The 15,651-nt window shown below is 42.7% G+C and overlaps 1 protein-coding gene across 1 annotated transcript in view; it reads right to left on the bottom strand.

The window, feature by feature from the left end:
* SEMA3E (semaphorin 3E) overlaps positions 1 to 15,651 on the bottom strand; it is a 328,199-nt gene that overhangs the window by 98,277 nt on the left and 214,271 nt on the right. The window contains exon 4 of the mRNA XM_025181682.2: positions 6,613 to 6,672. Within this exon, the coding sequence (XP_025037467.2) occupies positions 6,613 to 6,672 (60 nt within the window). The remainder of the gene's footprint in view (positions 1 to 6,612; positions 6,673 to 15,651) is intronic.

Here is a 15,651-nt window from a genome sequence, read left to right as displayed (position 1 = left end):
AATACACAGAATAATTAAATACAAGGTTATCTTTAACATACTCAGCAGATAATTTAATACATCTGTAGATGTTTTACTCATCTGATACTCTACTATGTTAAGGAGCTGGAGTTGTTGTTGTACAGGTTGGACCTCTCTTGTACAGCATCCTCAGGACCTAACCAATCCCCTGATGAGGGAATTTTTCATACAATGGAAGATCCCCTGACACCAGCCCCACAGCCTGCTGCCCCTCCCCTCTGCTGATTCCTTCAGCCCAACTGGACTGTCTGTGGGCCAACCCCAACCCTGGCTCTGCTGCCAGCCGGCCTGGCAGCTCCAGACCCACTGCTGAAAGACATGTCGCCTGATCGGGCTGCCAAAGCCCCAGTCCCACTGCCAGGTGGCACATGGCCATAGCTGCACTGATTCTGCCAGGCTGTTGTGGCTGGCTTTCCCTCCCAGGCTGCTGCGGCCACAGCCCCAGCCCTGCTGCCAGGCAGCAGGAAGCCCCAATCATGCTGCCACCACCACTACCACTACCACTGCTGCAACCCCACTGCCCCACTGACGTGGCCCGGCCAGGCTTCCCCTTTTGGGCTGCTGTGGTCCTGAACCCATGCAGGGTGGCAGATAGTCCCAATCACATACTGCCTAGCTTGCTGCAGCCCCGCTGCCAGAAGACTTGTAGGGTTACACCGGGCTCCCAGCTACTGGCCCTCCTGCCCTGGGATTCTCTCATCCAGGAACATTCATGGTCTTGCCGGATCACAGTGTTGCTGGGTGAGAGTATCCTGGATTTGTGAGGTTCAAGCTGCAAAGCAGATGTTCTCAAACTTCACTGCACCGCAATCCCATTCTGACAGCAAAAATTACTACACAGACCCAGGAAGAGGAACTGAAGACAGAGCCCACCAGAACTGAGCTTCCCTGCCAGCAGGGCCCAAGATAAAGCCTTAGCCCCACCACCCCAAGTGACGGTGCAAATGCCCCAAGTAAACTGAGCCCTGTTGCCCAGGGCTACAGCCCTCCGGCTTTGGCTTTGGTCCTGAGTAGTGGGCTTAGGCTTCAACCCTGGGTCCCAAAAAGTCTAAGCCGGCCCTGACAGCCTCATTAAAATGGTGTTATGACCTATTTTGGGGTCACAACGCACAGTTGGAGAACTGCTGCCCCAGAATATAGTTCTTACCTGTAAAGGAAGTCTGACTGATAACAATGCAGAGGGGAACTAAATTCCCCCTACCACAGGACAGTCGGCAGACAAGATTTAAACCAATTGTTTTAATTTGACTTGAGCCAAGTCAAAAATGTTAAAGGCTATGCACATGTTGTCGAGATGGAGGTCTCCTAATTCAATTACTTAGCCCCACTTAGTCTCTTACAAACTTTTCGCAGTAGTGTTTATGACTTCAATACTTAAAGTTTTATTGCTATGCGATGAACTGATAACCTCTTAAGAGCTTGCAGAAGGGGCCTGTAGTGTTATAGTGTAAGAGGTGGCAAAGCAAAGTTTTGAATACCTAACTAATGAGATGGTTATTAAAACTTTTTACACATCAAATCATGTGAAATATGCTTCATTTACGGAAAGTGAAAATAATGGCAGCAAAGACTAAAAGCAGAGGTAGTGAAAGGCAAAGGGCCAAACGTATTTTTCAGAACATTTTTCCAGGGCAGAATATTATATTAGAAACAAAACAAAATGATGGCAAAGAAGGGGGCTTAGTGAAGGTCAAAAATAAGCAATAGAATAATGTGATCATTTGAACTGGTTACGAAATAATGAGGATAAAATGTAAAATGTGTTTTGAGTCTGTTCTGTCCCAATCTAGGCTCTGTGATCACATTAGAAGTTGATAGTTGAGCATCTTCAGCTGTTGAAAATTGAACAAACCAGTATCTTAGTTCTAAGAATTCCCTCTAATTACTAGCATTATCTATTCCTGTGATCCAAGGTATAAGTGTACATATCAGGCATTTTTCGGTAGCCATATTGGAAGTCTCAACGTTTATGGCCTTTGTTTGCAATCAGAATGAAAGATCAGGAGCCATTAGCTAAGGAAGTCACTTCCTCATCTCACTTTTCATCTGAATTCCATTAAAATAGAGTAATATCAGGCTTTTATGAAGGAGACCCTGCCTTCATGTGACCCAATATCCAGATAAATACGAAGATTTTAACATGGTTAAAGAACATTTAATTTGATAGCGTTCTGTTGGGGTTGTGAAATCATCATTCCTTTATTGATCTGTCATTGTAGTCCCCACTTCCCTGTTGTTTGACTGTATAATCTGTCTGATTTTTTAATTGTTTCTGTTGGCCGTATACTTAATTTTCTAGGTGTAAGTCTATTAAGGTGGGATATAATTGGTTTGATATTTGTTACAGTATATTAAGACTGGTTAGTAAAATTGTAATAAAATAATTGGTTAAGTATAGCTAGCAGGGCTCTAGTTTCACTATAAAAATGGGGCTCCAAAAGAAAATTCTTTGGGAACCAACTCCAGCACACAACTCCAAGATCAGAGCTGCCAGACCTCCACACTCTACCCATGACACCAGGCAGCCCAGATAAAGAGATATGCACTAGCACTGCTCAGGCTAAAAAAGAGAATTAAGGACATTGTGACACAGACAGTGGCATCGCTAGCCACTTGTGTATGAATCCCAGAGGTCGGGTGGGCTTGTACTCATTTGGTCATCCCACAATGTCCACATTGCTTTTTTAGCATGCTAGCTTATGCCTGTCTGTCTGGGCTGGAAGGCATGTGCCAAGCTGCAGTTTAGTCTTACCCTTAAAGTCACTGATCCTTGAGTAATGTAATTAGGTTAGAATCTTAAGCTTTCATTAAAAAAACCCTGTAAGTTTCTAGCTCTCATGTTTGCAAAGAACACCTAGAAACTGAATGCTAAAGACTCAAACACCACCATTCATACAAAAAGACCCATGACTTACTTTTTTTAAAAAAAATATGGAATTTTAAGTCAATCCCATGATCTTGGAGAGGACGGGCTCATTCATTTTGACTGGGTTTTTTTTGGGGAGAGGGAATTGGCAATACTCATGATAGAGCATTTCATAATCAATCATAGATTCCTGTGAGGAAAAACATTGCAGTCTTCCACGGTAATGGCTTCTGACATTGTTAGTAATATTTTTGTAAACTTCAGAGGAGTTTGAAATATTATAGTCTATTTTTTAAGAGAATGAGGATTTAACTTTACTAGGAACTTGTCACGCTGTAAAACTCCATTAGTCCGGCATCCAATGCTCCGGGACTCCTGATGGTCCGGCACCATCAGGAACCCGGAAGTGCTGGGGCAGCTGGACAGGCTTCCCCCATTCAGCTGCTGCTGAAACTGACCAGCAGCTGAATCGGGGAAGCCGGGAGCAGAGCACTGCCCCTCGGGGCTGCGGGACCAACCCGGCAGCACCCCAGCTGCTCTTGGGACGCCTGGGGCAGAGCAGCTGGAGTGCTGCCGGGTTGGTCCCGCAGCACCAAAGGACGGCACTGCGGGACCAACCCGGCAGGACCCCACCTGCTCTGCCCCAGGGATCCCCGATTCAGCCGCTGTTGAAACAGATCAGCGGCTGATTCCAGGAAGCCCGGGGCAGAGCAGCTCTGCCCCGGAGCTTCCTGGAATCAGCCGCTGATCTGTTTCAGCAGCGGCTGACTTGGGGACCCCTGGGGCAGAGCAGCTGGGGTGCTGCTGGGTTGGTCCCGCAGTGCCTAGGGGCGGCGCTGCGGGACCAACCGGCAGCACCCCAGCTGCTTTGCCCCAGGAGTCGGGATTAAAGCCGCTGCTGAAACTGACCAGCAGCGTCAGTTTCACCAGCAGGCTGAATCCGGACGCCTGGGGCAGAGCAGCTGGGGTGCTGCGGGGCTGGTCTCGTAGCGCCGCCCCTCGGTGCTGCGGGACCAACCCAGCAGGACCCCAGCTGCTCTGCCCCAGGGGTCCCTAAGTCAGCCGCTGCTGAAACAGATCAGCGGCTGATTCCAGGAAGCCCGGGGCAGAGCAGCTCTGCCCCAGGCTTCCTGGAACCAGCCGCTGATCTGTTTCAGCAGCGGCTGAATCAGGGACCCCTGGAGCAGAGCAGCTGGGGTCCTGCCGGGTTGGTCCCGCTGCACCGTCCTTTGGCGCTGCGGGACCAACCCGGCAGCACTCCAGCTGCTCTGTCCCAGGCGTCCCCAAGAGCAGCTGGAGTGCTGCTGGGTTGGTGCCGTAGCGCCGCCCCTCCGCGCTGCGGGACCAACCCGGCAGCACCCCAGCTGCTCTATTGCAGGCATCCCCGATTCAGCTGCTGCTGAAACCGACCAGCAGCAGCTGAATCAGGGATGCCTGGAGCAGAGCCGGACTATCATAAGGGGGGTCTATGAGGGATCTGGGGTGGCATCCCCTCCCATCCCACTCCAGACCCCTCATAGCCCCCCCTTCTGATAGTCCGGCATATCTGATAATCCGGCATCCCCTGGGTCCTAAAGGTGCCGGATTATCGGAAGTTTACTGTATCAGAATCTGTAATCTATAAAAGCATTGGGAGATGGAGAAGGGAAATGGAGCTTTGAATCCAGTACTATCCTCGTGAAATGAAGAGTAACGGTAGTTCGAACTAGGAAGCCTAGTTCGAACTACCTAGTTCGTGCCCCGTGTAGCCGCGCTGCACGGGGTTCGAACCTGCGGGGTTTTCAAAATGGCTGCTCCCCGCTTATGCAAATGAAGCCCGGGAAATTCATATCCCGGGCTTCATTTGCAAGTGCGGTATGCCTACATTACCCCGCTAGTTCGAACTAGGAGGGTAGTGTAGACATACCCTTAGTGAGGTAGCTTGATTGTTCATTTCTCCAAATGATGTGTCCAGACTCTCAAGGTGGATGAGCACTATGTTTTTCATGTTAGAGCTGACCATTGATATTTTATAGCTTCCTACATGGTACTGATATTATTTGTTGTGGCTGTGTTTGCACTTGACTATTTGATTTATTTTCACAACTCAAAAGTATCTCTGACTTTCTTCAGTGTTAACTATCTCAGTGGCAAGTGCATTCAGGGGTGGATATAGGGCAGGGCGAGCGGGGCGGCTGCCCCGGGCCCACGCTTCAAGAAGCCCCGCACATGTGCTGTGTCAAAGGAGGAGGGGGGCACAAAATTATGCTGCCCTGTGCCCCGCAAAATCGTCATCTGCCCCGAGTGCATTTATTAAGTGCTGACAATAAACTTAGTAATGTATAAAAATAAAAATAATTCCTGCCCTAAAGAAATTCCAGTCAATGGTGCCAAATGGCTACTCTATATTGACATGAGGTCCAGCATCCTTGCACTGATCCCAGTTAAAGTCCAACAGGCATGGGGATAGCTGGCTACAGGGGTGGAAGAACTTAATATGTATTTTATATATTTCTATTAATTTAACTTGCTTCTTGCCGATATGCTGTAAAAAGTAGCCTTCAAGAGAGATTACAAAACAAGAGAGACTACAGCCTAGTGACCTAAGATAGGAAGACATTCCATGCATGTGACAATATGCACAAAGGCAGAAAGATAGACATGGAAAAAGAAAAATCAGTAGGCCATCTAAACTGGCATTACAGGCAACCAACAGTAGGTGAAGAGGGCAGATCTGATAGGAGATAACACTGTTGTTCAAGCCTGTCCAGAACCTGAAGTGAAGGCTAGAAATAACATGTTAAGAATAGCAAATGAGATGAGGGAGATAATTTTAGCAGAGACATTGTGCATGGAGTGGCAATGGACATGTTGGTATAGGTTGAACCTCTCTAATCTGGCACCCTGGGACCTGACAGGTGCCAAACCAGAGAATTTGCTGAACCACAGGAGATCAATATTGTCTAGCAGCATTACCAACACTTCCACTACTTATTGGGCATTTAGAAAATATCTAAGCATAAATTAGAGCTAAGTAACAGTACAGAACAGTGAAAACCAGGACTGCTGTCTGTAAACAAATTTTACAGGACTGTAGAAAACTTGGCCACACCCAGAAATAAGTGGACATCCAGCTAACTAAAATAACTCCAGACCCCGGATGTTGCCAGAGCAGAGAGTGCAAGACTAGAGAGATTCAATCTGCATCAGAGATGCCTAAAATTAAGAGGTTGTAGTACTCAAGACAGATGTTAATATGGAATTGTCTGAGTGTTTCTGCTTGTGGGACAGAAAGTAAGGAATGGATTCTTGTGATAGGAAAATGGTGTGATTTGATTGGAATGGTTTTGTGAGAATAAGAAAGTTTTGATATCCTCAAGAAATGGAACTGATCAATATCTGTTAGCAAATGGCTTTCACTCTGTTGTCAATCCTGTCACATCTCATAAGCTAAGATATGGTAGGCACGGCCATTATCAGGTGTGAAACCTTCAAAGAAAACCCATGTGTGATGGTGGGAGTCAGTGTGTTCATTGCTAAGTTACCGTTTGGTCTTGAAATATATTAAAACAAGTAAGTGGATGTACTAACAATAGTCATGCTGTAGATTCACACTGCAAAATTCAGAATTCAGAAATGAATCTGGATTTTGAACACTCAAAAATTGAACAATGCTTGAATCCAAGTTTTTGCTTCAACCTTATCTCTAATTAAAAGGTAATTAATTTGAAAATAATTATACTTACAGCATCTCTTCCTTTAATTGTGCATTCTTCTGTCTGCAGTGGTGTACTGGGCCAATGTATCTGAAACACCAAAAGATCACTCAGGTGGGAATATTTATGTGTTTAATTCACAGACATTCCAGTTTTTCCCTGTTGGATTGGGTTAAAACATGGGTGAGGAACCTAAGGGCCAGATGCGGCCCCTGGCCTGCCTGGTTGTGGCCCCCCAGAGTTCAGGGTCCCTGCTCCAGAACTGGGGAGCCTATAATGGTGCTCCAGTCCCCCCATTTCTCACTTGCGTGAGGGCCTTGTTTGATTTTTCTGTGAGTTAGTGGCCCCCGACCCAAACAAGGTCAGTTAAAAGATTCACCCCTTTGAATGTACAGTTTTGGTTGCTACAATCTATACAGTAATATTTTATAGTGTTTTCTAGTATTCCAATTTTCAAAACAGTTATTAAGCTAAATACTCCAATTTTTGCCAAAAAGTTCCTGACTACACATTTAATTTCTCCTGCAGTAGAACTGGTGGTTTTCTCCATCAGATAGTGAAAGAAATTCAATATTTGTCCTCCGAATTGAAGGAAAATCTATTTGCCAAAGCATTTTGTATTAATTGAATACAACTGTACCCACTTAATATATAAATATTTTAAACACTTTCCCACTGAACACCAATTTGCTCCCACTTAAGTAAATGAAAATGTAGCTATTAATCTCACTGGAGGCACAATGAGCTACTTAGTGTCACTTATTGTCAGCAAGGCCAAATATCACAAGCGGCTTTTCAGCCAACCTATGTTATGGAATTTTGTTTCATTCTACTTTGTATTGATGAAAAAATACGAGAAAAAATGAATAGGGTGGATTAGCCTGATGATTTAACCTCTAGGCACTCCAAGAACTGAAAAAAAAAGTCTCCACTTTGGGTGATACCACTTTCCAGCTCAAGAAAAATAAGATTTCTGCTTGGAAATTCACAGATAATAAAAAAAAAAGATGAGTGGGAAGTGACTGTTAATATTAAGCCCACACATCTACACAAGCGATTTCATGACTGGACCCAACCACATCAGACACCAAACCAGAGGCTCATTTAACTGCACATCCACTAATGTGATCAATGAAATCAAATGCCAACAGTGCTCCACTGCAATGTATATTGGCCAAACTGGATAGTCTCTACGGGAAAGAGTAATGGACACAAATCAGATATCCGAAAAGGCAATACAAAAAAACCTGTTGGAGAACACTTTAATATGCCTAGATACTCATTAATGTATCTCCGAGTTACCATGTTGTTCCAGGCCAATTCCACAACCCAGTTATACAGGGAAGGATTGGAACTTAACTTCACTTACAAGTTTAATTCTTATGCAAATGGTATGAGCAGGGACGTCAGCTGGCTCGCATACTACCTTCCACATCCTAATGACTTAACCAACCAAACAAACAATGGAGGTACCAATTGTTCTTATCAGCCTCTTGTAACTACTTGAACAATCTACTCACTTTCTTTTTTTTTCCTCCTCCCCCCACTTCCGCCTTTTCCCTTATTTATTCTTGGATCTGGAATTCTAATACTCCAGTCATCTGAAGAAGTGTGTTGCACCCACGAAAGCTCATGATATCATCTACATGTTTTGTTAGTCTTTAAGGTGCTACTAGACTATTTGTAGTTTTTTAATTTTTTTCCTGTTATAGACTAACTCAGTTACCCCTTTGAAGCTTGATAACATTAAGGTTTGTCAATATTCCACTCAGAGATTATTTTATCTGCAAAATCTTTTAAATTAATGTTTTGTAACTTAGGGTATGTCTACACTAGCCACCCTAGTTTGGACTAGAGTGCCTAATGTAGTCATTAAAACTTGAAAATGAAGCCTGGGATTTAAATATTTCGGGCTTCATATGCATGTTCCCAGGCGCCGCCATTTTTAAATGCCCGATAGTTCGAACTATCTGTCCGCAGCTACATGCGGCACGGGCTAGGTAGTTCGAAATAAAGCTCCTAATTTGAACAACTATTACTCCTCATTGCAGGTAGTTCGAACTACCGGGCATTTAAAAATGGCGGCACCCAGGAACATGCAAATGAAGCCTGGGATATTTAAATCCCGGGCTTCATTTGCAAGTTCGAATGACTTCATTAGCCACCCTAGTCTGAACTAGGGTGGCTAGTGTAGACATACCATTAGAAGCCTAAATTCCTTTGTGGATATAGTCTTGTCACTTTAAATACCTACATCCAAAAGATAAGCCCTAAGAATCCCTTCTCAGGAACTTCTAAGATACCTCAATTTCCACCAGCAAAACTTCCAATATCTGCTAACAGGAATGTGCAAAGCTGCAGAAATTCTGATACCCACATTTAATCAGAATTAACTCCTGATTGGATCCCTCAAATAGACATTCCCGAGCCTATCTAGAATGTAGGACCCAAGGGAGGAGGTATTTTTAAACAAAACAAAGCCAAACGAGGTAGCATTCTTACACCCAAAGATCATTCACTTTCACCTAGGATGTAGATAAGAACATAAGAACAGCCGTACTGGGTCAGACCAAAGGTCCATCTATCCCAGTATCCTGTCTGCCAACAGTGGCCAGCACCAGGTGCCCCAGAGAGGGTGGACCGAAGACAATGATCAAGCAACTTGTCTCCTGCCATCCCTTTCCAGCCTCTAACAGACAGAGGTCAAGGACACCATTTTATCCCCTGGCTAATAGCCTTTTATGGACCTAACCTCCTTGAAATTATCTAGCTTCTCTTTAAACTCTATTATAGTCCTAGCCTTCACAGCCTCCTCTGGCAAGAAGTTCCACAGATTGACTACACGCTGTGTGAAAAAGAACTTTCTTTTATTAGTTTTAAACCTGCTACCCATCAATTTCCTTTTGGTGTCCTCTAGTTCTTCCAATTAGGGAACTAATAAATAACTTTTCTTTATCCGCCCTCTACACACCACTCATGATTTTACATACCTCTATCGTATCCCACCTCAGTCTCCTCTTTTCTAAACTGAAAAGTCCCAGTCTCTTTAACCGCTCCTCATATGGGACCTGTTCCAAACCCATAATCATTTTAGTTGCCCTTTTCTGAACCCTTTCCAAGGCCAAAATATCTTTTTTGAAGTGAGGAGACCACATCTGTACACAGTATTCAAGATGTGGGCATACCATAGTTTTATACAAGGGCAGTAAGATATTCTGGGTCTTATTTTCTATCCCTTTCTTAATAATTCCTAGCATCCTATTTGCTGTTTTGACCGCTGCTGCACACTGTGTGGAAGTTTTCAGAGAACTGTCCACAATAACTCCAAGATCTCTTTCCTGGTTTGTCGTAGCCAAATTAGCCCCCATCATACTGTATGTATAGTTGGGGTTATTTTTCCCGATGTGCATTACTTTACACTTATCCACATTACATTTCATTTGCCATTTTGTTGCCCAATCACTCAGTTTGGTGAGATCTTCTTGGAGTCCCTCACAGTCTGCTTCTGTCTTGACTATCCTAAACAGTTTGGTATCATCTGCAAACTTTACCACCTCACTGCTTACCCCTTTCTCCAGATCATTTATGAATAAGTTGAACAGAACTGGTCCCAGGACTGACCCTTGGGGGACACCACTAGTTACCCCTCTCCATTCTGAAAATTTGCCATTTATTCCTACCCTTTGTTTCCTGTCTTTTAACCAGTTCTCAGTCCAAGAAAGGACCTTCCCTCTTATCCCATGGTCATGTAATTTATACAAGAGCCTTTGGTGAATGACCTTGTCAAAGGCTTTCTGAAAATCTAAGTATATTATATCTACTGGATCCCCCTTGTCCACATGTTTGTTAACCCCTTCAAAGAATTCTAAGGCTGTGTCTACATTGGCACCCCTTTCCGGAAAAGGGATGCTAATGAGACCTGTCGGAATTGCAAATTCCGCGGGGGATTTAAATATCCCCCACAGCATTTGCATGAACATGGCTGCCGCTTTTTTCCGGCTCGGGGTTTTGCCGGAGAAAAGCGCCAGTCTAGACAGGATCTTGCGGAAAATAAGCCCTTTTCCAGAAGATCCCTTATTGAAAGTAGGAATAAGGGATCTTGCGGAAAAGGGCTTATTTTTCGCAAGATCCCGTCTAGACTGGCGCTTTTCTCCGGCAAAACCCCAAGCTAGAAAAAAGCGGCAGCCATGTTCATGCAAATGCTGTAGGGGATATTTAAATCCCCGGCAGAATTTGCAATTCCGAAGTGTCTCATTAGCATCCCTTTTACGGAAAAGGGTGCCAGTGTAGACACAGCCTAATAGATTAGTAAGACAGGATTTCCCTTTACAGAAACCATGTTGACTTTTGTCCAACAAATTATGTTCTTCTACATGCTTCACAACTTTATTCTTTACTATTGTTTCGACTAATTTGCCCGGTACTGAAGTTAGACTTACCGGTCTATAACTGCCCGGATTGCCTCTAGAGTCCTTTTTAAATATTGGTGTTGGTGATCAATTCAATTCCTGCTCTGCCTGACTTACAGCTGTGATTTCAATGCAGGTTCTCTAGCCTACCTGGTGAGTGTCCTAACTATCAGGATATGGAATATTAAATAGTTGTCTGGCAAACGAGAGACTGATTCTATACCCAACGTTTAGGGCACTCACCTGGAATGTAGGAGAGCCAGATTCTAGGCATTGTTAGAATGATCATAAGTAGATACAACAAATAGGAATAATTTTAACATTGTATATTCCTATGCACATGTTGAATTATTTTATTTAATATTGCTAATGGAGGTTGCATTTGCACTGCATGCTAAGCCAGAAACTAATTGGTTGGAAATAGTAGCCTTTATCCCTGTGCATGTTATTTTTCTGGGTGTTAACATTTTTAACTTTATATACGATGATGGCAGCCTTAACTCTGAATTGGGTCTATGCCAGGATAGAAATCACTTGGCATGCTGGCAATAGCTGTATTTGGGAATTTTCTCCAGAGCATCTAAGCTGGAATAACATTATACTAACACACACTTTATTGGGCTTCATGCTTGACCTTTTGTTTGGACAGAATTAGTCAATAACCTTCATTACTATGAGTCACCATCTGAAGCATATTTGTACATTGCATCTTCAGTAATGTTTTACTTCTAGCACATTATTTTTCATCTCTAAGGAGCCCTAGGTGCATGATTCTGTCTACTAAAAGTGAGCTGAAAAGGTAGGAAAAGCCTACTTTAAATATAGGAATGAGTACTTGGAATGGTAAAGTTTCATGGATAGCTGGGCTAAATTCACACCTGATGTAACTAAAGGAATGATTCTGAGCAAGTTCAAGCAGAGGGAATATTTTTAATTAGAGTTGAAACCAAGCTTAGCGCCTCAGAATATCTCCCTCACTTCTTCCAAAAGGGAAGGTTGTATTTCTAGGTTAGGTCAGTTTGGGGAAAGATTCATGCAGTTTAAGGTCAGTTAGCCCTGGTCTACACTAGGACTTTTTTCAAAATAATCCCTTCCTCCCCCCCCCCCCCGAAGTTGAATTTATAAGCAGGCTGCCCATACTACCAAGCCCATTATTTTAAATCTGTATTCCTGCTCTTCATCAGGAGTAATGCTAATTCAGAAATTGTTGCTTCAAAATAACAGTAGTGTGGACACTCTGGTGCCACTATTTCAAAATAATTACTCCCCAGAGTAATTTGAACTAATTACTCCCCAGTGATTTCTGGGCTTCTAAGTCCGAGATAGCACATCCACATTAATTGAGCCTGCCTCGGACTAATTTCAAGTCTTCCCCATAGTGTGGACACTCTAGTTCAAATTTGTTAAATCAAGAGTTATTAAGTCAAATTTAGTAATTCCGAAATACTTTCCTTGTGTAGACATGGCCTTAGGGTCATATGCGGAAGGCCTCAGAAGGTATAGAGAGGCATCCGAATCTATGTATTGGTTTACTAATTAGTCCTGTGAACTTATTGACATGAACTTTCCCACTTCTCAGATCATTGCGTCCAACCTCCCCCCACTCACATTCTCTTCCTCCCCACCCCACAGAATACCACAACATTCTCCCAACCAGGTCCAGCACACTACAGTAGCACCACTGCAATCTTTAGTATTCCAGATTATGTCTGTAGATTACAAAAACCATTTTTACAAGTTTATAAGTGAGAAAACTATAGTGTGTGATCTGTAAGTAGAACTCACTCCTGAAACCAAGGCCTCTTTATGCTAGCTATTGCACATTCCCATTAGAAGAGAAACACCAGTTACAGTGAGTTTATAATCCAAATAGGTAAAACAGAGAAAGGATGGGAGAAAGGAAGTATTATCCCTATTTTATAGATGGAGAATTGAAGTACAGAGAGATTAAATGACTTGCCTAAGGTCACATGGGAAGTCTACAGTTTGCTGGGGCAGAATCAAGGTCTCTTATACTTTAGTCACAGGACTGCTTCCTGAGAGCTTGCCATTGATTTTAATTGTATTGATTCTTTAAATGCTGTAAAACAGGGGTGGGGATAACCTGTGGCATGCCAGCTGGATGCAGTTTGACAGGATTAGTCCTTGGAAAGCCACCAGACACTTTTTGTTTACCTGAGCGTTCACTGGCACGGCTACTTGCAGCTCCCAGTGGCTGCTGTTTGTTGTTCCTGGCCAATAGGAGCGGAAGGAAGTGGTGGCCCAGCCTTCATCACTTCCTGCAGCTCCCATTGGTTGGGAATGTTGAACCACTGACACTTAAGAGCTGTGAGTGGCCATAGCTGTGGATGCTTGGGTAAACAAAGCATCTGGTGGCCCACCAGAGGCTAACCCTGGTGAATCTTGTCTATCCTATTGGCTGGAGGTTTCCCACTCCTGATGTAAAAGATGCCCAGGACAATAAATGAAGATATTTTTAATGATATAAGAAACAGAAATTCATACATAATCATCTACCAATACAAAAGTGCTCTGTACTGCAGCCTTTTGTTTGAAATTTGGTGGTGTGACGAACTCAAACTCAAACTCAAACAAAATAGATGTCTTTCAAATGCAGAGTACATACCTCAAATTCTCCATCAACTGAGTTATTTTAGATTTGCTGGATTATTTTGGCAGTAAACAAACACAAAATTAAATTTACATCCACCCAATATTTTATTGATTTTCTCAAAGGAGCTCCTAATGGTCTCATCATAGCTGAATATTCTATGGAATTCTTTATTATTTTCTGACAGATGGGATACATCTGTAATGAAAAGGGTTTTTGTTTTGCGTTTTAAACTATGTCTACATAATCCCATGTCTCAGATTTAAGGTCAGAGGCAATAAAAACTCTCTTTATATTCCAAGATGTGGAGACATGGGGAGCACTGTAACAAAGTTCTTCCACAAATTTGTAAGGCTACCAAAGGCAAAAGGATATTTATGAAATGTGATCCTTAATGACTAGCTTTACAACACCTCTGTGCTGCTTCTGGAAATGTGTCTCTGTTACTGAAGGTAGAACTGAAATACATACATTTGCGTTTCCTCTTTTTCCCCTCATGGTATCAGTTTGGAATAGTAATTATACTCTGGTTTATAACCGTGTCTCAGATTAACTCAATGAGTGTTTGCAATATGAAAGAAAAGTTCAAATGGTTAATTAATGTACCATTAATTACAGCTTGATGATATCCCTTTGTAGAAATGCATGAAATAGAACATGCAAACTTCACTCTAAGGGTGTGTCTACACAGCAGCATTATTTCAAAACAATAGGTATTATTCCAAAAAAACAATGTGAGTGTCTACACAGCAATTCTCTTATTTTGAAATTAATCCAAAATAATGGACGGCTTATTTTGACTTCTGTAAACCTCATTCCATGAGAAATAATGACTATTCTGAAATAGTTAGTTCAGAATAGCAGTATTGTGGATACTCCACTGCTGCTATTTCAAAATAGCTCCTCTCCAGGACCATTCAAAAGTAATTACTCCCTAGAGGCTCCTGGGGCTAATTATGAGGCTTCCGTGTAGTGTAGACATGCTATTTTGAAATAAGCTATTTAGGAGTATTTCTTCCAGAATAGTTTATTTTGAAATAAATGTGCCATGTAGACAGCCTACATTTCAAATATGAAAAGGTCTAATGAAATGCTTTCCGTCTATATTTTTGCTGATAAAATTTTTGGACTTAGTCAAAGTTTCTCTACTCTGCTCACTGTTCTCTATTCTATTTCGGACTGGATTTTTGCAACACCTGCTAGGATAAGCAACAGGAGAATCCAAAGAGCTCATGAAAATTGATTTCTGAGAGGCCAAGCCCAGTGAAACCGTGTTTCCAAATTCAGTCAGGCTCCACTTATTTCAATTTTTGATCCTTCACATATCATTTAAAAAGTTGCTACTAAGTTGATATACTCTGCGCACAGGCCTCTCGACAGAGGGTGGAGAGTAAATGGCTGAACTTTCTTTTAAAGTCACTGGAATTAGAACCTTGAACCTACTTTCGTCACAGGATTTAAGGAATTTCTACCAAATAAAAGGATAATTAATGCCTGTCTTACAGTGGAAGAGTCAGGATCTGTGCTTTGTGGAATCCCAACATTCAAGATAATACACAGCCTCTTGAGTATTAACATCAGCTGTTGACTGCTTATGGGACAGTATACTATGGAAATAAGTTAAAGATATTTTCCTAATGGGTTTTATTTATTTATTTTGAAGATAATTTGATGGTAGTGAAAATGGCAAAAATCTTATATCCACAGACCAACTGAGTGAGGTAGGGACTGGAGACTTGTCCTTACACTACTCTGTCAATGTTCTTCCAGTCTGAGCCTCAGGGTGCAGAAAGGAGTAAGTCTCCAGACCCGTTCATTGGCAGGCTTCTCCATGTAGAATGCCAGTGTTACTATCAGCAATGATTTTTTAATTTGCAAATCTTTCCAATAGAGACCACCATGTTTTCTCCCATATACCATTGAACAAATGATATTAACATTCAGCCACTTCTCACTTGGATTGGTTTTGAGCCAGTGACTTAAAAGGACAGGGGCAATTTGAAATGTAGGCAGTAGACATGAATTAATATTCTTTCAGGTCCCTGAGGG

The sequence above is a fragment of the Pelodiscus sinensis genome, chromosome 1 (assembly GCF_049634645.1).
Source record: "Pelodiscus sinensis isolate JC-2024 chromosome 1, ASM4963464v1, whole genome shotgun sequence".
In the NCBI taxonomy this organism is placed as follows: domain Eukaryota; kingdom Metazoa; phylum Chordata; order Testudines; family Trionychidae; genus Pelodiscus; species Pelodiscus sinensis.
Note: the sequence above shows the minus strand (reverse complement) of the source record. Positions and strands in the feature narration are given on the sequence as shown.